The 22,718-nt window shown below is 58.7% G+C and overlaps 4 protein-coding genes across 4 annotated transcripts; 2 read left to right on the forward strand and 2 right to left on the reverse strand.

The window, feature by feature from the left end:
- The first annotated feature begins 2,985 nt into the window (after positions 1–2,985).
- VOLCADRAFT_106190 (uncharacterized protein) lies at positions 2,986–4,638 on the forward strand. Its single transcript, XM_002953886.1, has 4 exons — positions 2,986–3,134; positions 3,382–3,705; positions 4,263–4,334; positions 4,484–4,638. Exons 1-4 carry the CDS (start codon positions 3,057–3,059, stop codon positions 4,571–4,573), a joined length of 564 nt encoding a protein of 187 aa, XP_002953932.1. The 5' UTR covers positions 2,986–3,056; the 3' UTR covers positions 4,574–4,638.
- Positions 4,639–6,826: 2,188 nt separating this feature from the next.
- On the reverse strand, positions 6,827–9,699 carry VOLCADRAFT_94775 (uncharacterized protein; the record flags this gene model as incomplete). The annotated part of the gene is made up of 4 exons (XM_002953966.1): positions 6,827–7,136; positions 7,830–7,974; positions 8,440–9,066; positions 9,564–9,699. The coding sequence occupies 4 exons, from the start codon at positions 9,697–9,699 to the stop codon at positions 6,827–6,829; spliced, it is 1,218 nt and encodes a 405-aa protein (XP_002954012.1).
- Positions 9,700–14,587: 4,888 nt separating this feature from the next.
- VOLCADRAFT_118548 (uncharacterized protein) lies at positions 14,588–19,563 on the forward strand (the record flags this gene model as incomplete). The annotated part of the gene is made up of 12 exons (XM_002953887.1): positions 14,588–14,716; positions 14,801–14,855; positions 15,212–15,283; positions 15,495–15,575; positions 15,898–16,091; positions 16,538–16,669; positions 16,868–17,041; positions 17,348–18,078; positions 18,263–18,464; positions 18,516–18,842; positions 18,945–19,070; positions 19,345–19,563. Coding segments are annotated over 12 exons (2,442 nt in total), but the record flags the coding sequence as incomplete, so codon positions are not given.
- Positions 19,564–19,829: 266 nt separating this feature from the next.
- rpl26 (component of cytosolic 80S ribosome and 60S large subunit) lies at positions 19,830–21,977 on the reverse strand. Its single transcript, XM_002953967.1, has 8 exons — positions 21,961–21,977; positions 21,790–21,844; positions 21,423–21,503; positions 21,277–21,336; positions 21,118–21,199; positions 20,963–21,018; positions 20,721–20,792; positions 19,830–20,452 (listed from the first exon to the last, which is right to left on the reverse strand). The coding sequence occupies exons 2-8, from the start codon at positions 21,835–21,837 to the stop codon at positions 20,414–20,416; spliced, it is 438 nt and encodes a 145-aa protein (XP_002954013.1). The 5' UTR covers positions 21,838–21,844; positions 21,961–21,977; the 3' UTR covers positions 19,830–20,413.
- Between the last annotated feature and the right edge of the window lie 741 nt (positions 21,978–22,718).

The following is a 22,718-nucleotide window of genomic DNA, read 5'->3' on the forward strand; positions in this document are numbered from 1 at the left end:
TGTTGAGCCCATATCGGGGTCCTCTACGCGGGGGTCGGAGGGCGGGCTCAGGTGGGCAGCGGACCAGCGGAGGGTCGCGTCGGGAAGCAGGGGGGCGGGACGAGCAGCCGCGGTGGCCAGCGCAGCCGGCGTCGCCGCCAGCAGTACATCCGCCAAATGGGTCCCCGGCGGCAGCTCGTCCTCCTCCTCGTCGTCCTGCCGCCGCCGCCGCCGCTTGCCGCCGCCGCCACGGCCGCCGCGGCCGCGGCCGCCGCCCCGACCCCGGCGGTTGCCGTACCTGCCGCCCCCACCACCGCCACCGCGGCCGTATTCGTATCCTTCCGCGCCGCCGTACTCCGGTCCCTCCCCTTCCGCCTCACCATCGCCGTCCTCATCGTCGTCTTCCACGTCATCTGCCGTACTCCGGGCGGCGGCGCCACCACCCGCCAGGTCGGGGTCTTTGTATAGTGCTTGTAACGCCTGTGCCATCCTTTGGTAAGTGGTGATGTTGACACCCTTGTCCACTCTTTTTGGAAGGGTAAGAAGTACAGCAGTACGGTACGGTGGTACGGCGGAAACGGTTGAGAGACAGATTAGCGCGACGGGCGCCATGTCAGCAGTGGCAGGAAAAATAGTTTTGCCAGCAACAAGGTTAACGACAATAGCTCGAGAGACTCCACGCGGATTCCCCTTTCCCCACATTTTCCCCCTTCCACTTGCCGTCCCCCCCTTCCCTGTTTAGTTATCCTTTCTTTACTCCTTCTGCCGCAGCACTCTTTCCCTGGCATCACCTTCACTCGTTCGTGGTTCGTCTTTCCCCCCCCCTCCCCCCCGGACGTCCACAGTGCCGTATTCTCTACACTTTTCCTTCACCTTCCTCTTTCCCCCTCCCTCCCCCCTCCCCCCCGGGCCCTCACCTCCACACGCCCTCCCCCAGCCCCCTAGGCGGGCAGTCCACCACCAGCCGCACCTCCCCCCGGCTCCGATCCATCACCAGGCCCTCGGCGGTGCGCTCCGATAGCGGGTTGGCACGGCACAGCGTAACCAGGGTGCCGCTCCTGGGGGCCAAGGGGGGGAGAAGCAGGGAGGAGCGCGAAAGAGGGGGAAGCGAAAGGCCCCGGAGGAAGCGAAAGGCCCTGGTGAACCCAACCTTAAGCTTCACACGGCCACTCTTATCAACACAATGAGGTGCGCGAAGGTGGCCGGAAGAGAGGTACGTTTGCGGGTTCGGTGGGGAAGGGAGCTTGTTCAAATGGCGGGTGGGGGAAAGACGAACTACGAACGAGTGAAGCTGCTGCCAGGGCAAGAGTGTACCAGGCGAGGGGGGGGCCCCGGGTAATGATATTAAGGCGGGAGATTGTTAGTGTCGTAGATATCTCTCTCCCTCCCCTCCCCCCGGCCTGCCCCCCCCCGGCCCGGCGGCCTCCCTCTCACGTGAAGCGGTGGAAGGGCAGCTCCCCGCCATCGGCCGCCGTCAGTCGTACAATGACCTTGCCTAAATAGGATCCCCTCCGTGCCGCCCGGAGGTCCGTCAGCACCAGACCCTCGCTCCGTAACCGGGACAGGGACCACACGCGCAGCCGCTCATCGACTTGGCGTTGCTCCTGTGCCAGGAGGTGGGAGGGAGGGAGGGAAGGGGGGGGAGGAGGATGGCGTGGGATGAAGCTGGTGGTGATGGTGAGTCTCGTTATGATAATGATAATGGTGATCTAAAATGTAAAGCAACAGCTGCTGTACGAGTCCAAAGCCATGACACAGAAAAGGAGGGGTGTGGGGAGGTGAAGGTGTTTTTACGAGAGCTGCATGACCCGCCGCTATGCACCACCCAGGAAATGGTTCCAAAAGCTCTAACAGCGGCCTCATCCGCACAACCCATCCACACGCCTATCCGCCCACACAAACCCGAATGGCAAGCGGATCACGGGTGTCGTACAAATGGCGTACATCATACAGTTGCCGTACATAAACGCACCTCTTCCAGCTCCATCTGCACCAGGGGCGCAAACCTGCGCCGCAGGGTTTGGGGTTGGGTTGGGTTGGGCTGGCTTGGGCAGACATCAGCGGCGGCGGCGGCGGCGGCGGCGGCCCGGTCATAGCGATGTGTTTAGCGAGCGGGCCTTGTATGGGCCCAAGAAATCGAGTGACGGCTCTAGTGGGGTGAAACATATATACATACATTCATTCATACATACATTCATACATAATACATACATACACACAGCCCAGTCCCCACCTGGCCACGTACGCGTCCACAGCCCTCCGGACCGCCGGGGGAAGCATGGCGGCGGCGGGGGGAGGGGAGAAGTCCAGTGCGGGGCTGGGGCCGGAGCTGGGGCCTGGGCCCGCCTGAGTGGCCGGTTTTTTGGCGGCAAAGGTGCGATGTCGACAGTAAAACGCATGGCGGCGGCAAAAGCGGGGATGTGGAAAGCTTGCGCTGCTGGGTAAACCCTAAGGCCTGCATCGTACCGGGTCATCGTCGCCGCCGGTGAACCTGCCGCTGCCGCTGGGGTTCCATTGCCCCCGGCCTCCGCCTCCACCACCGACGGGCCGATTGTAATCGTTACCGCCCCCTCCGCTCCTACCCCCACGGCCGCGGCCCCCGCCGCGTCTGTAGGCTTGCCAGGAAGGGGCGCCACCGCTGCGATGTGATTCGGCGCCATCTCCGTGCGCAGAGGCTACCCCTTGGTTAAAGTACTGATTACGGCCAGACATACAGACGTTTTGGGGGTTCTTGCAGAAGCGGGTAACGCAACGTGGGGCAGGCGCCGGCTGCGCTGTGCGAACTACAGCCGATGGCAGGGACGCCCTTATTTCAACCCTAAGAAAAGCATCCACTGTTTCAAATGGCACAAGCCGTGAACTTGAATGAGGCATGGGAGATTAGTGAACGGATGGAAAACTATGTTTACCACAGAGTATAATCGCGCACGAATGCTCGTCCAACATTTCAACCTTCGCTCTGCGCAACGCGCAAGAATTTGCTATAAACTCTATGGTTCGTAGGTTCAAGCTTTTTCATTTGTAAAGACGCACAACCTTGCTTGAAACTTCTCGATATATCGACGACCAAAACAAGAATGGGTTCAAACAAAGTCAGCATGGCGCAATTCGAAGACTTTCCTCCCACGAATCGGCGTCACGTAGGCGCCCCACAGGTGTGCCTGGAGTTCCCTTGGTCGAGGGTCACTTCGAGACATGGGCCCGCACGCAAGCGACAAATCTCCAAACGAAACAACGCCCTCCTTCCCCAAACTGCGATCAACGATTTGCACCTGCATTTCATATCACTCCGATACCTGAGTTGGCGCAACAGAGCTTTCCTCTCCCTGCCTTCCGCGCCTGCCCTGGCCACGTATTTCCCTGTCCTGTCCCACCTGCCTACAAACTTCCCCCTCCCTCCAGGATCAGCTAGGTCCCGGCCTGGCCCCTCGCGACGAGGCCAAGGTCATCCCGGTCTCGCTGACCAGATCCCGAGTCGCGCATGACGGTGCCGAGCTCCAAGAGGACCCCGATTCCTTCGTTTCTACCGCCGGCAAGGAGGCAGCTGCCACCTCCTCGGCAGCGATGAGCTCCTACCAGGCGATGCAGGCGGGACTACCTCTGGAGCAGAAGAAGCGTATGGGCAAGAAAATTGTACAGCAGCAGCAGCCGATAGCAGGGGGGCTGTTCTTCGGGAGCGCGCTGGGAGCGGCGGGGCCTAGGGCAGAGCCCGAGGCAGCGCTGGGGGTAAGTGTATGCATGCGCGGTCGGTGCGAGATGGGAGCGGGGATAGGACTGCTTGAGCTCGTATGGTCGTACAATGGTTTTTGGGAGGCGGGCAACTGCGGGAGGGAGGTGGATACTGGCGGAAAGCCGCCAACGATCTGCCGGCGGGTGCGGAAAGTTCTTATTCGCACGCCACAGGGAAGGGTTGTGGAACCAAGCAAGAGGCTCACACTGCTGCTGCTGTTCAGTTTACATAGCTGCCTTGGCGCCGCTTTTTGGCTCTTTGATAGTCCACGTGGTTATTACACCTCCTACATCGCACTGCCCGCCCTACCTCGCCCTCACCCTCGGCCCCCTTTTCATTTGTTGTCATCCAGCATCCGCCGGCACCCGCTGCACCTCAACACCCATTTCCCATCCCCCGTACCTGCCCGCCGACCCGCCCCCTCCCACCATCCACTTCCATGTCGGTTTGAACCATTAGATCACTTGCTGCTTTGGACTTCGACAGACAGTTGCCCCTTGGCTTCTATATGCAGCATATGACAAAGCCCCCAAATGTGTGCATGTGCTCGCAGCTGGGCACCACGAAAGCGAGTCCGCACATACCGGGGTACGGCGGCCACATCCCCAAAACGGCAACACCGGCGGTAAGGGCAAGTAGGGACTCGGGGTCTCGTGGAGGAGGTGCTTTGTTTGTGTGCGGGTGCGCGCGTGGGCGGCGTCTAGCAAGCCGACAACCGCGGACCACTGAGGAATGAAAGCAACCCTATAAAAGCATGTGTTTATGGCACCGCAGGACGCCGCGCCAGTGCGAACCATGGACAAGTCTCTCATTATTGAAAACTACAAGCCGTACGGACCCGGTTACACCGGGCGCAAGACGTGACCCACGGGTCTCAGTGGCGTTTGGCAAAGCATGTGCGGTCTCTCGTTGGGTGCCTGGAACTGGGGGTATCTGCGGGCTGCTGGGTGGCAAGGTTTCGTCGCTTGACGCATACGCTTCGGTGCAGGGGGTTAGCAGTGACGGTTGCTGGGTGGAAGAGTGAATGCGGGAGAGAGGGCCTGAGGGACTGAGGTAGGGTGTGGGACAAGACGACACTTGGCGGTATAAGAGGGGTGTGGATATCAAAGGGTTGCGGATGAACTGCGGTGAGGGTGTGGGGAGTTGCGGACGAAAGTGCGATAGTGAATAATCACGACGCGAGGTTTATTTACTCCAGGGGGAGAAGGACGGGAGAGGGGAAGGGGCACGGACTAAGGGCTGTAAGGCCCCCGAGCAAGGGGCAGTCAGCGGCATGCAGGCATGCATGCAGGCGGGCAGGCAGGCAGGCAGCAAGCGGGACGCAGGAGATGTCGCCAGGTAGGCGAGCTGCTCCGTTGCAGGTCTCCTGGATAAGAGAGCACGGGCGGTGCAGGGTAGGCAGGCGTGTATCATAATGAGTTGCTTTGTGAAGCATGAGATAGCGAGCAACTGCGTCGTCGTGGTTTGGGTGCATTTGGAGAGGTTGAATGCTCCTTGTGACTGCCTCCTGACTGGGTATTTGCTTGGTGGTGGCGTTGAAGCTCGAAGACACTCTCGTCGCGTGAAAGATAGGTCAGAGGGAGCAAATAATAGGTGGTAGCACGCGGGGGGGCGGAATGTGTGGGGGAACGCATCGGCAAGGCTTGCTGGCTTCCCGACACAGCACTGCAGAGCGCAACAGCCACTGGCATCTTGAACGCGCTCGGAAGCCACGGCCAGGATCACAGCACGCCATCAACTGTGCGCATCAGCGATTACTATTTGTCATAACAGATTATTATATGCATGCGAGAGCTTACGACGCATCATGCACCGATGAATATGCGTCCAAGGCCTCCTTTTACGCCGCACTAAGGGATATAACTTTACTTAACGTTACTAGACTTGGTTGCACGAGACTGGGCTAAGGGCAGCGTTGCCACCGCCCAGCCCTCGCCTATAGTAACCCCTTTGGACTCGAGATGTGGAGGGGGGCACGAGCGGACTTTCCTCAATCCTATGGATAGGCTGCAGCAGTACCTTGCCCACACGGCTGAGAAGGGTCACACAGACATACATCGACACCTCAGCTCCGTCTGATCCAACTTCCATAATTAAAACCCCTCACAGTGCTTACCTGTCCAGCTCCTAACCAGGACAGCCAATCGGCTTGGCAGGGAATGGGGGGAGTGATGGATAGCCTAGCTATTGCCGAAACCACCACTACGTGCCGAATCTGCTGCCCCTGTTTTGACCCATGCACCCGACACGTACATACACACACACATACCTAAACAAGCCAAACCCTCCAGTGAAATTCCACATTCAATACGTGCCGCCTATCGATACACACTTCCGTACATCATTCGACTAGTACTCTGCAAGCACAAAATGACTACAAGTAGCACAGCATTAACACTTCGCATGCTCATGAAATTGCGCCATGCAATACTACTATGCCGGGAGTCCTTTCACGGTCTAGTATCACGAACGCAGGGAACATAGGCAGCTTAAGCACTACAACATACACTTAGTAGGAGTTATGCCGCCCACGCGCTCTGGAGGTGGGAGACGCTTCCTTAGCAGGTTATCCGCTATTCACTTTTCAGCGCCCTATATGTCCCTAACGCTGATGCCCATGGCGTCCCTCCCACAGTCCTGCTCCCCTTCCTTGCAATAAACATACATATATACCACTCCTTGCAGTGCTCCGTACGCATCACACCACACACCTGCCACGTGTTAGTCGCGTTCGCGTCACCGCACATCTGCACCCTCGGGAAAATGATGTGCCGGCCTGGTTTGCCTATCCCCCTCGCCTATCTCCCTCTGCACGCAGGTCAAAAGCCGTGTTGCTGTCCGTCCTCCTCATCGCGACTGAAACGTAACGACGCGCATCCGCACATCATTGCACTGACGCGTACAGCGGCACGGCACAGGAACGTTGCAAAGCCCTGCCACCACTCCCAACACAAACAACATCATGCCACCAGCCCACCTGAACCTCCAAAATGCCACCGCTCACATGAAACACGTACGCTATCCCTCCAAGCACTGGCGCTCCCGATCAGCCTCCAACCCTCCACTACCCCAGCTACACGGGCACCACCTCAGCTGCCTCAATGAGGGGCCCCCCATTTAATGCAACTGCAGCACCTGCTGCTGATGATGACATTGCTGTTCTTCCCGCGCATGTGCCGCCGCCGCCGCAGCTGCCGTCCGCGCCCACAACGTACGCAGGTCGGGCCGCGGCTCCATGTGCACCTCCGTGCTCCACAGCAGCGGTCCGTCGCAGCTGATCTCCACTGCCGTCCCAGTCAGCATATTGGATGACGACACCAAACCGCCCACTCGTAGCTGGGTGGAGGCCACGTTCCACTTGAGGCCGGTGGAGGTGGCGGTGACGGGACCGGCAATGGGGATCAGGCCGCACGTGGGTCCCTCGAACCTGCACCGGGAAAGAGGGGGAAGCAAGGATGGGAGGTGGGGATCGGGTACTTAACGGGGGAAGTTGCAGCAGATCGGAAGGCGCAGCGTTTATGCCGTCTAAAGCCGCACAGGGATTGTGAAGCGAGGGCAGCAGCGGCTAAGAGAGAACCTAGCTGACAATCCATAACCCGGCTGGGGTAGTCGGCTGCTTCGAAGCGGAAAAGGGCTCGGCCCCGGTGCAGCCGGTTGCCCCACAGTATTCCGCAGGGGAGGTTGCACGGCACTGAGCTGAGCGGCGTATATTTTATTATTGCTGATGGTTGTGGCTGTATGGGTTAGTTCGCGATGGTGAGCCAAATCCATGGGCCGCGGGAAGCTATCTTCGCGCACGGATGAATGTGAATCGATAGAGAATTATTGCAGCTTTTACATGCAACTCTCAGTTCAGCGTGGCATGCGAGTTCATAATGACACACGACGCAGACTGACTGACTGACTGACTGACAACGGTGAACCTCGGAGGGCCTCGGTCCCGCGGAAGGCGCTTTCCGCGCCCGGGGCTTCGCCCCAAAACGAGTTTCCCTAAATACGCGCACGCGCAACTCCCGTTCTGCTCAATCTGGCTTGATAGCCCCCACACTTGCAATCGCCCACCGAGCTCCATCCCCCGTCGCCTTCATGCCCCGTCGCCCATATGCCAGGGCATCCGCACCTTTCATCCGGTGTTATGAGCGCCTTGCCCGGGCGAACCAGCCGCGCCAGGTTGCCGTCACCCCATAAGGTGATGTTGAGGTGGGAGAACATGTGAAGTGCGTTGAGGTTGGCCAGGGTGTGGTCCAGACGGCCACCCAGAGCACCTGGCCAGGGTTAACAGGTGCAAAGAGTGCGAAGGGCAGGGTTCCGGAGGGGTGACTAGGTGGTGGGGCAAGTGGGTTGGGAGTTCAGCACCAAGGGATAAAAAACAATAATGAGCACCAAGGAGAAGTGTTGGTTCTTCCTCCTCTCCTCGCCCGTGTGGCTGAGAGAGCAGCTGGGACGGCCGGTCCGTTGACTGAACAACCGGGGGCTGAATGCGAATGGAGTGGGGGGAACTACTGAGGGCCGGCTTTGGCTTTGATAAGAGGTGACCCAGATGGGCCATCTTAAGGAGGACAACAAAACGGATCCCTGCTGCTCCATGACCACGAGACCACCAAGCGACGACCGACGACTGTTGCGCCCTTGATCCGCATCAGACGTGCACTCAGCTGCCGCACCAGCCTCTCCATGCCGCCAACGAACCTGCATTCCCCGCATACCAAGCAAGGCCCCACGCGACCCACCTAGCACCAGAATTTGATGGCGGTCGGGGCTGTGGTCTAGGTCCGTCCTAATAAAGCGCTCCTCAATTAACGAGATCGCCTTCGCAAGGTCGTTGGTATCCTGGTCGTACGACATATCCATGAAAGGCACTCCGTGTTGGACGTAGTACTGCCGTACATCTGGTCTGAGGGAATCCAGGTCACCCAATACGACATCAGGCAAATATGCCAGCCGTAACAAGGTGGAAATATCGGTGTGGAGTCCCAAGCCGGCGGCGCTGCGCTCGTGGTGCTTGACCTGGTAGCTTGGCCCGCTGGGCCCATGTGGGTCACTGTCCTTGACGTCGCCGGTAGTGGTGCTGCTGTATCCATGGCCATGCGGTGCCAGCGCGGCACCGCCGCCGTTCGCAGATGCTTGGCCTAGAGTGCATATGCCGGACATGGGAACTGATTCAACCTGTCCACTCCCGAATGCTGCCTCTGATCGTGCCGCTGTCGCCGCCTTCGTCACGGCCTCTTGTGCCATGTCCTTCTCTGCATTCAGGACCTCCAACCCGGTGGTAATGTCTTCGGGGGCCGGTGGCATCATGGCCGGCAGCTCGTCGTACAAGCGGTTGGAGCCGCCGTCCGCGCATATGCGGAAGGATGCTGCAATGGCAAGGCACAGTCATCGCGGGGAAATCGGGTCAGCACTCAGCACTGTCAGCAATATTGGACTGTTTCGCGTACTTTACTGTGGCTGTCGAGCATAAACGCAGGCTTCATATGGCGGCTATAACCCAGAGGCTTTAGTCGTACACAAACCCTGGCTTTAGTCGTACACATGCCCTGAGACCCACATGCCTTGGTGACCTGACCCACATGCCCTGATCGGCATGCGCAAGCAAGGTGGCATTAATGTTTTCTGTGTGCCGACCAAGACCTGTTGGAAATGATCGACACTCATCTACCAGTGGACCCGAATAGGACCCGGCGGGGGTCCGGCGCTTTTGCTGGCCTTAACAAGACCAACCTGTCACCGGCTGAAAGGGCAGTGAGTTCACGCGTATGCACTCCAGCATCCCCTGATTCCGCCGTACCCTGAACAAGCGTCCTGATTCCCCAATGCTTGCCTGGTGGACTCCTCGGCATAGTAGGTGACTCACCTAACGGCCATACGTGGAGAAGGCCCGCGGGAAGGCAGTAGTTGAGCACAATTAGGTAGATTTTCCGGCCTGCCGGCAACGGGCCTGGCCCAAGGAAGTCGGAACTGATGTATTGGTCATATGGGCGCCCAAGCATAGCAGGCCCGGTAGTTGAGGTTTCACACCCGGTTACGGCCACAGGGGTGCCTGGTGTACTGGCTTTGTTAGTAGATGGGGATTCTGGTCCAGGTACATCCGCGGGGCCAGCGGCAGATACGCTCAGCGTCATGGCTGATCCTGTGGAGGGCCAGAATGGAATGGACGAGGCATGAGTCTGGCATGAGCCTCTCAGGTTCCCCTCCAAGAAGGCTGAAATTGCTCGGGTTGATGCCGAAACACTTGTCGAGGGGTCTGCAGTTGACCCTTGCAGAGCTGAAACATGCCAAGCGTGCTGATTTTGATCCCTGTAATGTATGCAGAAAGGTTGCCGTGTACCTGCTGGGAGAAGCAATTCCGAGCACGGCACCAACGGTTCAAACCAAATAATTGTCTTTGCTGCATGATTACGAGATCAAAAGAAACAGCTTCTCACGACGCAATCTTAATCAGAAAGCCCCATCATCACGGAAAACTCCTTGGCAAACACTCAAACCCTGGACTTGCCTTCGTCGGCGTCCCTAGATAGGCCAGTTCGTCGTCGGGTAGAGCACGAACGCGTTGAGGATAAAGTGTTATGCAGGTTGCTCCTTGTCCACTGCTGTCCAGGTCTATGTACAACGCTCGCTTTGCAGCAATTGCGGACAACTATAAAGCCTGGAATGGTGCGCATTTACGTATGGTGGCTTTGAAACTGATGAATTGCCACGGCCATTGTGGATATAGCGTGTCACAAAAATCCACAGCAGTTGGGAAACGCGGTACGACGCTGCGCACCTTCTCGGTATGGATGAGTCGTGTTATTCAGTATTTCATGTATGTTTTCTCTTGATAAATTTTAGAGACTATCTGAGCACTCTGAAGTCCTCAGCACCACGCGCTGTTCAAGAACATGGCAGCTCACGCACCTTACATCATGCCAGATGGGCGCAGCTTAGGTCAGTATCTAGCTCAGGAACGTGAGCGTGAGCAGCTTCGGAGGCGCAAGGCGGAGCTCCGCGGCAAAGACGTGCAGTTCGTGCAGCTAATCCGTCAGCGCACGGCCGCTATGTCCGAGTTGGAGCTGGCAGAGATTAAGGCCATGGAGAATGCAGGTCGGGGCTTGGGGCATTGAAGAATTCAGGTCACAGTCAGTGCCGCACGTCTTGACGCCTTTGCCTGAAGTGCTGAAAACCCTTGTGGCCTTCGGCGCGGTGCCCTCACCTGTGCCGTCCGTCCTCTCAGGGACCACCACTCACCAGCTCTGGCAAATTTTGGACTCCCTCACTTTTCATCTCCCCGCATGGCCCCTAGAGCCCTCGCGCCGTTCCGTTGATATGCGCTGTCCTTAAGGCTCAAAGCCCGTTTCCATCCCCTGACTTGAAGCAATCGTCATCATCATTATCACCACCCCATCTTTACCACCGCCGCAGGTGTCCGGCGCCGGCGCCGTTGGCTGAACGATAAGACGCTGCGAGACCTGGCGGGTCCTCTTAGCGCGGGTGACATGGAGGCGCAGTTCAAGCCGGCGCCCTTTGGAGTAGCCGTCCCGAGCCCGCTGGCACAGGCCATGGCTCCCGCAAACGCGGCCCTGTGGGACAACTTCCGCAACATCGATCCCGAGAAGGAGGCCCGCGTGCTGCAGGTGGGAGCAGGATGTGGCGCTGGGGCCCCGGATTCCCATGGAAGCACTGGTGTGAATGAGGATATGCGTCAGTGTCCAGGTGGTGTACATGCTTCTGAGGTACTTCTGGGTGCTCGGCGCGAACGACGGCCCGGCTGTTGCTGTCATCCCTGATGCTGTTGCAGAAGTGGGCTGCGCACCAGCGGGAGTCCGCTCCTCTACGGCAGCGGCCCATGAGCCAGGCGGCCCTGGCGCTGCAGCGCTGGGCAGCAGTGGGCAAGAAGGCGCGAGCCGCACTGAAGCGCGCCAACCCCTCCAGTGTAATGCAGCTGGAGCTGCAAATTCTGGACTTCTTCGAACAGGTAAGAGGAGGTGTGGGGCTTAGGGCTGGTGGTTCAGCCATACCCACACCGATACCTTACATACGCGGCATGGGACACAAGCCTGTTCCTGTTTGAGATTGTACAGGAGCTGTTGCGGCTAGGTCACCTGCGCATTGCTACTTCTAACGTAACTTTTTAACCTTACATCGCTGCTCATGCTACTTCTAATGCTACATTTAACCTTATATCACTTTTAACTTTACATGGCAGGCTGGTCCCAGCGACCAGTTGCATATCCCCATGGATGACGGCTTCGCCCGCCTGCTGGTGCACGGGCTCGCGGAGTTCTACGGCCTGCTGTCCGCCTCGAGGATCGACCCCGGCACCGGCGTCACCACCGTCGCCGTGTACCGCCGCAGCAAGCCACCCGCCGCCGGCCAGCCGGACATCTCACTGGGGCTGGGGATGGGGCTTGCCGCCGCCGCAGCGCCACACCCTCGGCCAGGCTCTGCCTCCAGACACAGCCCAAGCCCGAATCCAAGTCCTAGCCCCGGCGGCGCCTGCTGCACCCCCACCACCAGCCGGGGACACCGCGGAGGCCCGCTGGCGTCCACTGGCCCCAGCCCAGCCCGGGGGTCATTGGCCGGACCCAGCCCAGCGCGCAGTGGAAGCGGTCAGGTAGCTGCAGCAACGCCTGGGGGGCCCCAAGCCCAAGTCGCTGCTGTCAGTGTTGCCGCACACGCCCTCAGCCCGAGCCCGAGCCCGGGAAGGCAGGGTCCCGTCGGCATTTCTGGCGGTGGCGGTGGCGGCAGCAGCAGCAGCGGCCGGGGAATGGTGGGTGCAAGTCCGCACACGCGACAAGCTGCCCGGGCGGTGTCTGCCGGTGCAGGCGGAGACGGATCGTCCGGAGGCGGTGTTGGGGGATCTGGATTTGGGCGGCGGGCGGAGGAGGGCCCTGTGGATCACGAGATTACCTGTACGGACGTGCTGCTGGCAATGGCAGAGGTGGGACAGATGGGGCTGAACGAGGAGGTGCTACGGCGGTACGTGCACGTGCACATCCACGGCACGATGGGCCCCGACGGTCACCAATACCGTCACCACAATTCCCACCCCAACCCTCATGCGCGAGTTCACCCGGGGCAACCCGTCATGGCATAGGCAGCAGCAGCAGCAGCGGTAGCAGCAGCGGCGGGCACGTGGGGACTTGGGCTGGGGCCTCATAGGACGTTTTCTACTCTTTCTTGCCCTCGTGGAGGACACTGAGTGGACAGATGAGGAGTTGTCAGTTGAGGTTGTGCATGATAGCACGGGATGTTTATTTGGCAGCATGTGCCGAGCGGGTTGTACTCTTGGGAAGAAAGCTCTTGTAAATGCGCTGGTGTGATATCTGAGTGTGGTGGTCAATGGAAGGGCCCTGGATGCAACCGCCTACGAGCACGTGACTGCATTGTTTCGAGTAGCGGCTGTGACACTCCGCCACGTAGTGTGGTCGATAGTGATGGCGGCGGTTGCGGCAGGTGGAAGAGTAGCTGCTGCACCACCCAACCCTCATCGGGCACTGGAACCTGAGCCCAAGCGCAGTATAAAGACACTGACGCATTCCAAAGCATCTGGGGATTGTGTGATGGCCTCTTGTGCCTGACCTGAGATCTTGTTTTCCTCGGCTCCGGGAGGCCGCGAGGCCGTGCTGGCTCTCTACCAGTGTGCGACGTGTGTGTCAGGCCGGGAATCAGTGCGCATCTCACCTCCTATCTTCAACCTGTGAACGGTGTGACGAGCGCCAATTGTGCTGTGTACAGTTTCGTGGCAGCCCACCATGCCACTAGGTGGTACGCGAGGGTGGGGGGTTAAGGGTTGCACGTTGGGTTTTTCGCATGTCGCACAAAGGGCGATGCTCCCTTAAAATAGCCTTGAGGCTGCTAGGTCGGTGCAGGATTCGTCTTTTCCCGGCGACACGCTGTGGTGGCTGCCCACCACGCCGGACAGGACACAGATTTCCATCCCGTCGATATACTTGATGTTTTATACTTGCGTGCGCTCATGTTGAGGCATATGTAAGAAATGCGGAGTATGGAATGCCCACAACACCTCAAGGATGGGCGTATTGAAATTAAGCCCATTGCCGGAGAGCCGCTTCCATGCAACGCAAAGATGGTGCGGAAGCTTTTCTTCACCTCCAGATGTGCCGGCAGCTGCGTTAAAGGTGGACGCAGCACACCGACTACGCTACCACCAGAAAAAGCCGCACAGCAGTACTGGTCCATGCTATGTGGTCTTGTGGGATTGACCGCATGGTATGCACAGACATATGTAAGCCCTGTAAAGTTCTACCTGCAGGGACCTGCAGGAATACTTTAAGTGCCGACGTGACCGCCAGGACCCCTGGCGAGTCGGGGAAGTCTATATCGTGGTGTCGCTCACCTTGCGACACATCGTCGAACAAAAGAGTACCAAATACAGAACAAGCGCGTTCGGATGTGCTAGACTGGGACCATGAAATGTGAATCTTAGATAATATTTACCCAGGACTCATCTGGGCCCGACGCCCGATGGCCAGTCGATGGTTGCTCTCGGTACGATTTCAACTGTCGCGTCGTAGCACCCAGGTAGGGGATTCAAGAATCGCAGTCATGTGCGGATATAATTCTTTCTTATGCTTCGATATCGCCCCCTTTTTTCGCGAGATAATCATTACTTCCTGCAAACCTCATTCTTGCGTTTCGCAACCGAACGAAGAATGGGGAAAAAGCAGGCACAAGCTGAAGTGCAGCCCCAAACAAAGCAGGATGGCAAGCGAAAGCAAAAGCAGCAGCAAACGCAACCGCAGGCACAGCAAAAACGCAGCGAACGTTCTGCCGGCGGCATGCGGCACTATTCGTCATACCTGCAGGCATGCCACGCAGTCTTTCACTTGAAATAAAATAAAGATACCACATGACACTTTTTTTTCTTGCCGATAGGTGTTGGCCCTTGACATCAACCACACCAGCCCATCGGTGCTCCTGTTCTTCAACAACGAAAGGTATTTATTCAACGCTGGCGAGGGGATTCAACGCCTCTTTCGTGAACACAAGATAAAAATCAGCCAGGTAAATCCCCCGGCCGTCGAAGCCTCACAGCGTCGCGCGGCGGCTTCCCCTCTACACACTGCTCCTTGCCACAACAATCCGCAGATCAACGCCTACTTCATCACACGCATCACCACAGAGACCTTGGGGGGCCTGCCAGGTGCGTGCTTAACCGATTGATCTCCGAGCCAAAAGCTGGGGGGAAGGAAGAGAAAAGAGCCCGGAGGCAGCCAAAGCTACAACACCACGGCTGCGAGGCGGCTGCTGCGTTGTGTTGACCTTCGTTCGGTCCAGACCGCCTGCCGCAGCGCGACTTCAGCAGCAAAACGAGACCGCACCTACAAGCCAGCCTGCTGATAAACGTGTTTTTTGGGTCGTTGAGTACAGCATGACCTTGGGTATGGGTGCTCGGTTACTGCTGCGGTTGCCCGCCTGGCCTTACCACCGAGCGCAGCCCGCATTTCACCTCCCACACCACACCAATATCGTCCCCTGCCGGGCTCCCTGCACCCCTAGGCATGGCGTTATCCGTTCTTCCTGCGGACGCCGGGGGGCTCCTGAGCAAGCAGGTCGCATGTGCCGTCAAAGGTAAGCTCCGGGGGGGCTACGCGCTCCGCATGGCGGTCAGCCTGGTGCTGGATTGTCAGGGGTGGCTTTGCCTGATGTGTTTGTGTGTGTGTGTGTGATCGAGGGGTAAGGGAGGGAAAAGGGTTGATGCTGCCGCTCGGAGGAGCGATGCGGTCTGGGATTGTTCCTCATGTGAACTCCTCCCCCTCCCCCCTCACCGGAATCCCCCCAGGGCCTCCGGGGCTGTCCTCCTACGTGGCTGCGTTCCGTAACTATATCAACCAGGAAAACACCGTGGCGGTGGAGGAGTTCGGTGAGGGTGTGCTGCGTAGGGAAGGGCCCTGCAGGAAAGGGCAGGAGTGGGAGGTCGGCAGGAGTGGGAGCTTGGCAGGAGTGGGAGGTTGGCAAGAGCTCCTAGGCCGTTGTGGCCTGCGGCTCTGGGCTGGGGCAGTGGGATGCCCTGATGTGATGTGTGAGAGAGAGAGTTTCCCTCTCGGCGCGCGATGGGTAATGCAAGATGTGGAGATGTGCAGCATCCGAAACGGGGCCGCTATCCCCGAAGGCCACTGAACAGTTTGCCCGTGACCCCTCACTCGCTTCCCCCTCCCGCTCCCCCTCCCGCTCCGGTACTTCAGACCACGCCACTTCGACGCCCGTGCTCCAGACGGATGTGGTCAGCATCACCCCCATCCTGGTGCGGGTGGGGGAAACGAACATCTCGTCGGAAGGTCCCCCTGTGGCCGCAGATGGGGACGGAGACGGAGAGGGCGACGGCGGTCCGGCCGCCAAGCGGCAGCGCACGGAGCCCTCCTCGACGGCAAATGAGCAGGTGCGGAAGGGGGGTAGCACCGAGGGGGTTTACCGTCACTCACCTCCGGGGGGCGCTAGTGGGTAACAGATAAGTACCTGATATGCATCACATTCCACACTTCACATCTTATCCACTGCGACCCCGTCCCCCTTCTCCGAGTTTTCAAGACAAGTAGCAGTACTGAGTTTCACGTTGCTACGGGGGGGGTTACCACCGGAAGTCCTTCCCCTGCCTGATGTGCTTTCATTCCGTTAACCAATTTGTGCGAATATTCTCATTACTCGGTGCTCTTCCCCGAGCCTCGCATCCTATGGTTTTCTTAGCTGCTTGCATCATCTTTGGTTTTTCCCTCTTCCCTCTTCCCCCATCACCATCGCCATCACACACACACACACACACCACGCACACACACACACACATACACACACAGACCGTCATTCTCGCCGTGACCTCCCTCGCATCAGGACTCTCCTGGTCGTCAGCGACCCGCGGGTCTGTCGCATCCGGATATCGCGATATACGCCATCCAGCTGGCGGGGCGGCCGGGCAAGTTCATGCCGGAGAAGGCTATTGAGCTGGGGGTGGAACCGGGGCCTGTAAGCAACCAGAAGGGGGCGGGGGAGGCGGAGGGGGGGATCGGGGCCATGAGAGGGTGAAGAACGAGAGGGGTGAGAGGGAGCTGGTCTGGTTGAGAAGCACTCAAAATGCACGTGTAGCAGCTACTCACGGTCCTTCTCCCAGGATTTGGACAATGGCTCTCAACGGCTCTTCTCTCCTTCCCGTTCGTCTTGCAGTTGTTCGGTCAGCTGCAGCGGGGCCTGTCCGTGACCACCAAGTCAGGTCGCGTGGTTAGCCCGGGGGAGGTGATGGAGGCCGCAGTGCCCGGGCCGGCAGTGCTGCTGCTGGATACACCCTCGCTGGAGAGCCTCAGGGCGGTGGCGAAGGACGAGCGAGTACGGCGCTTTGTGGTGAGCTAGGGATTCGAAACGGCGCAGGGGGCGGACGGACCGGTGCTGAAGCGGAACTGGCTGATAGGGACGTGGGAACGTGGGGGTCGTGGAGGGCGTGGAGGTCGTGGAAAATGTATGTTAGGTTTACTGTCATGATGGCATGAAAATCATGAAAGACATGAGTGCCAGCTGCCAGTGCCAATACCACCATGACGTCTTTTCCGCCCCATCACAGCTCGGCACCATCATCCCCCTGGTGCCTTCCGTCCCCATCGGCTATACCCCCTCCGGCCGCGCCCCTCCTACCCCCGTTCTTAACCTCAGGCAGACGCGACGGCCGGCGAAGGCAATGACGGCAAGGCGGCGGTCGCTAGCGGCGGCAGCCCTAGGGTCTGTGTTGCTATACACCTGATGCCAGCTGAACTGGCGGTGAATGGGGCGGAGGACCTGGCGGCGTGGCGGGCGCAGCTGGGGCCGTCATGGCGCCATGTCGTGGTGAGCTCGGGGGCCCAGCAGCCCAGCAGCATCCCCAGGGCCACAGTCTTCCAGGCCAAGCTGCACGCCCTTAGCGCGGCCTGTTTCCCGGTCTTTGCGCTGGGGAATGCGGTGGCGCCGCCGCCGGTGGCGGAGGCGGAGCTAGATCCCGGCAGCGTCATTCAGGCGGCGAGCGCCGTGCGGGTCAATCTGATGCCGCTGACGCGACTTGGCCTGGAGTACGGCGATGTGTTCAAGTATGATAGCTCGTCAAAGGTTCTGGAGGATGTTCGTGCAGACCCCGCCTACGCGCCCATCTTGGCGGCGGCAGCAACAGCGGTGCCGGGGGATTCGGCGGCAGCGGCGGCCGATGGGGGTGCGAATGGCAAGAAGACGGAGGCGACGGGGATGGCAGCGGCAGATGTGGCAGATGCGGCAGTGGAGGGGGCGGGTGTGGATACGGATAAGACGGCAGCGGAGGCGGTGGAGGCGACGGAAGTGATGGAGGTGGAGGTGCCGGAGGCTCGGCCTGCGCTAGCGGCCGATCAGCCGGTCCCGGAGCCGCTGACCAGCGGTGACAGGTGAATGATCCACAGGGTGGTGAGGGAGGTGAAACCTCCTGTCATGGGTTGGGGCCTGTTTTAAGGATATTGGAGGTGTAAATAACCACCTCCCCCCAACCAACAACCAGGGACCCCCTCAGTTTTCTTGCCTTGTCTTACTGCAACCCGATGATGCCCCTTTCCACCGGGCTCTGCCGTGCAGGCGTATGGCCGAGCTGACCTTCCTGGGCACCGCCAGCTCCCAGCCGTCCAAGTACCGCAACGTGTCGGGCTGCTACGTGGACCTCTTCGAGGCGGGCGGCCTGCTGGTGGACTGCGGAGAGGACGCCATGGGGCAGATGAAGCGCCGGTTCGGGGTGCAGGAGGCGGAGCGCCGCCTGGGCGAGCAGCTGGCGGCCGTGTGGGTCAGCCACATGCATGCTGACCACCACGGCGGCCTGTACCGGCTGCTGGAGTGGCGCGCGCGGCGCGGCGCACCGCCGCTGCTGATCATTGGCCCCACCAGCCTGTTTGAAATCCTGCTGCGGTACAGTGCGGTCGTGCCGATGCAGTTCCTGTTTTGCCGAAATGTATCGTTGTGGGGGGGGCGTGTTGGCGCGCGGGGGATGAGTGTGATGCCGAAGGCGGTGGCGGCAGCGTACGAGGCAGCGAAGGAGCGGCTGGGGCTGGCGGCGCTGGCTCCGTTCCCTGTGGAGCACATCAAGGACGCGCACGGGCTGGTGCTGGAGGGACGTGCGGGCTGGCGGCTGGTGTTCTCGGGCGACACGCGGCCGTGCCGGCAGGTGAAGGGGTGTGGTTGGTGGAGGGGAGGTGGGTGGGAGAGGAGAGCCGACAAAGCATTACGTCCCCTGAGCCCCAACCTGCTCTCTGACTGATCTCTGCAGACGGTGGAGGCTGCCAGGGGGGCCACGCTACTGGTGCATGAGGCCACGTTCGAGGAGAGCATGGAAGGGGAGGCGCGGGCCAAGCGGCACAGCACCACAGCGGAGGCGGTCGGGGTGGGCGAGGAGGTGGGTGGCGGTGTCGTGCGGTTGGGCCGTCTGCCTCTGGGGCCGGTTACGGTTCGTGACCAGCTGAACCCATTGCCGCCTTCAACGGGAGTTACAGCCCCCCGCGCAAGACTTCTGGCAGGTCATGTACCTCTGCTGCCACCGCCATGTGCCATTCCGCACCGAGATTTGCGCGTGCTGACAGTGTACCACATCTTTCACTTCCCAATCTATGTCGTTGAATATGCCCCGGAAAATTGGGATTTTCCCAATCCACCCATCTACCCGTGCACAGGCTGGTGTGTATCGTACTGTGCTGACACACTTCAGCACTCGCTATCCCACTCTTCCGGAGCTGGATCTCAGTCGGCACCCCCGTGTGGCGGTTGCTATGGATCTCATGTCGATTAACCTGGCAGACCTACCCTGGCTGCCTCGACTGGTGCGACCCATGGGCCTGTTATTTAAGCACCTTGAGGCGGAGAAACTAGCAGCGGATGACGATGATGATTGAACTCACGTTGTTAGCCTCTGAACAAGAGGGAGTTGCCGGGTAGTGAACTATACGCAGCCAGGTTTAAGGATGTAGGTAGGCGTATCATGTTTTGTATGTAGTGTAGTATTGTAGTGTATGTATTGAGAATTTTTGTAACATGCGGATCGGGAATAATTTTGTCGAATTGACTAGCAACAAGAAGTATCACAAGACGATGTAAGGTTGTACTGTCAGGGTTTATGAACAGCTTTCTAGACGTGAATATGAATAATCAGGGATACTATCCCTGGCGTGCTTTTAATTGTGTTTTTTCCCAAATGTAGCGATGCCACATATTGACACCATGAGCTTAGCTGCAGCCTGCTTACAAGAACAAGAGATCTGGACAGAATTAATATCTCCCCTTCAAGGCGACCTCTGCACCAACGTATCCAGCATATTGCCATTTGCGCCAATTATTGGGACTCTCTGCGGATCTCTGGCCCTCACAAGCAAGAACTGCTCTTTCCCCCCGCTGAGCGCACTGCTGCCGATACCCAAGCCTCCTGCGGCCTGTAGCACCCCGCTGGCCGCCCATTCTCAGTGCAAGAACCCGCCTCGGCCACCCCAATCGTGACTGGCGCAGCCTCGGACACCACAACCAACTCCCAAAGACTGTTCTGCGGAGCACACGAAGGACCCGTTTTGTCCATAACAGTTGCCAATTACGACCTCCGAACAGAGGCCGAACAGCGGCACAGCCTGGGATTGCTGGATATCCGGCTGCGAATGAGCTCCATCCGTGGACTGTCCGAGCCCTGAAATGTTTGCCGCTGTGCTTCAATGGCGGGTCCCATCGTGTTGCTGTACGGCGGCAATAGCCGGTAGCTTAGTCGACGTTGGTCATGGCAACGTCCTGCTCCGTGAACTGCAATTCGTACAAGGGAAAGGGGAAACGGTACATCAGCCACAGGCGCCCATCCACAGTCTGCCACACGGCGGCTAACATCAGTAGTTTTCGTTCCGCTTAGGACACGACTGAACTCTTTCGAGGTAAAGCAGATAGGGATTAACACTACCCATGCACAGCGAATCACACGACAAGACTCGCATCTATGCAAGACTAGTGTGCTCTTTGCCTGCTTGTCCCATACTTCCGCTGTGCAACCCAATCCCGTTCCCTCTAGGGACCCTACCTTGCCCTTGCCCTTCTCGGCAGCGCGGGCGGCCTTCTTGCGCTCCAGCAAGGCCTTGCGGTCCTTGTCCAGCTGCAACAGGAGAGCAGGGGAATGCCAGTGAGTATTGGACCCTTCTAACTCGTGACTAAGGCCGGCTACCGCAAAAAAAGGGCCATGTATGCATGAGCATGGTACCCAGCCGAGGTAGTGGCAAGCCCCATCCCCCTGCCTAGACAAGTGCAATTGGCATATGACCCTACCTTGAGCTTAGTAATGACCACCTTGCTGGGATCAATGCCCACGTTCACGACGGCACCTGTATTAGGTTGTAAACGGTGGTTCAACAGTTGATGCGCTTACGAAGGGACAACTGGCGGGTGGAGTTCAGCAGGGCGAGAGGCGCTCAGGAACCCACCGTTCTTCTTGTCCTTAGAAACGCGTTCGACGTGGATGACCCACTTCTTGCGGTACACCTCAACAACCTTGCCCTCACGAGCCTGAGTGAGGGTCACAGGCACAGCTCAGCTAAACCCATCGGAATCAGGCGATATCCATGATTGACTCCATTCCCTACCTTGAAGGCACCGCGGGTGACCTGCACCTCGTCGTCCTTGCGAATGGGCACGGCACGCACCTGCACGACCGTACAGTGCAGTTAAGCTGGGTGTGCAACCCCAGACGGCACAGCGCACCGGCTTTCTTTGCCAGGAAACCACTCACCCCGTACTTGTTCCTCAGCTCAGCTGACAGAGGAGCGGTCATCAGCTTCCGGCGCACGCTCGACGGCGCAGAGAAGTGAGCCTATACACATCAAGGGCGGGGCCAGGTTCAAGACTCCGCGGCTGGGCTCCAAGATATGCTTGCCACTAAAGTGCATTAAAAGTGTACTGGTCGCTGAGAGTATGAGTCGTCGCTGAGCTGGGCGGACACAGCAATTACAGATATGAAATTTTGCCAAAAAGCCATCAACTCTGATCCAGGCTGAGTATGATAAGCTAGTAGAAATTTTGACACACTGTTATGCAAGGGACTCAAGCCATGCATGCCTAGACTGGCTCGCCCCGCCGTCGCCGCCGGTGTGAAGTACCTTGCGGCTCTTGCGCCGTGAGGAGCTAACGTTGCGGTTGAACTTCATTTTGCTCCTGCAAAAAATAACAGCTATAAGCTTATCTAAAGCTATTAAGATGGAAGTTCACTGGAGCGTCAACTGGACAAATAAAGTCTTCTAGTCTTAAGTTAAAACATCTGCACAGCGCACCTTGTCCACACCGTCAGCACGGAAAAGAGAGCATCCAGTTTGAGAATGGAGCTTCAAGAAGGGAAGGTTGTACTGCAAGGTCCAGGAAGGGGGCGTTGCGCGACGTTTGAGACTGTGAAAAATATTATTGAAGGGATACTTCTTTGCAATCGTCTGGACGAGTTTTTTCGTGACTTGGCAAGTGCTTTCCATGTCGCTGTGTCGAGATCCCTAATTGGAGTGTCGGGTCATCTTGAAAGCGCAACATGCGGACACGCCTATACCTGAACAGATGGCTCACATTCGTGGCGTCTTGCCTTCTGCAGGTCGGGTGGTGCTTATGGGCAGGGCTGTCGTAGCTTTGACAGTTGGCGCGTCTGGAGGTGTATGTATGTGTACCGTCACCGCGAAACCACACATCTTTCGTTTGCCTCAGTGACAAGCACTGTTATCTGATCTGGAGACGCTATACACATGTATAATTTCGCTTGGCCTCGGCCGGCGTCCATACGTTTGCGCGTCGAAGGGGTTACGGTGCATTCGCAGAAACCTCGGGCCACGGCATCATCCAGAAGTTGCTTTGCGCCAGGTTTAAGCCGCATACCGTCCTGACCGAAGCTGCATGCCACCCGCCATACGTGCACCAATATCGCTTTTGCTTCCTTGCTCTTCCCTGGTCGCTGGCCCTGCCCAGAGGCCGTCAGGTTAACTGCGGGCTTTCGCGGGTTGTAATAGCTGTCCCCGGTGCTGACCTAATCTAGTTGATGACGATAATGGTG

The sequence above is a fragment of the Volvox carteri genome (assembly GCF_000143455.1).
Source record: "Volvox carteri f. nagariensis unplaced genomic scaffold VOLCAscaffold_39, whole genome shotgun sequence".
NCBI classification, from domain to species: Eukaryota; Viridiplantae; Chlorophyta; class Chlorophyceae; order Chlamydomonadales; family Volvocaceae; genus Volvox; species Volvox carteri.

Excerpts from the sequence above, each read along its gene's own strand:
- rpl26 (XM_002953967.1), bottom strand. The coding sequence starts at position 21,837 with ATGAAGTTCAACCGCAACGTTAGCTCCTCACGGCGCAAGAGCCGCAAG. Across the intron at positions 21,019-21,117 it reads TTCTAAGGACAAGAAGAACG|GTGCCGTCGTGAACGTGGGC; the intron begins GTGGGTTCCTGA and ends AACCTAATACAG. Across the intron at positions 20,453-20,720 it reads CCGAGAAGGGCAAGGGCAAG|TTCACGGAGCAGGACGTTGC; the intron begins GTAGGGTCCCTA and ends TACGAATTGCAG.
- VOLCADRAFT_106190 (XM_002953886.1), top strand. The coding sequence starts at position 3,057 with ATGGGTTCAAACAAAGTCAGCATGGCGCAATTCGAAGACTTTCCTCCC. Across the intron at positions 3,135-3,381 it reads GTCACGTAGGCGCCCCACAG|GATCAGCTAGGTCCCGGCCT; the intron begins GTGTGCCTGGAG and ends CCCTCCCTCCAG. Across the intron at positions 4,335-4,483 it reads CCAAAACGGCAACACCGGCG|GACGCCGCGCCAGTGCGAAC; the intron begins GTAAGGGCAAGT and ends ATGGCACCGCAG.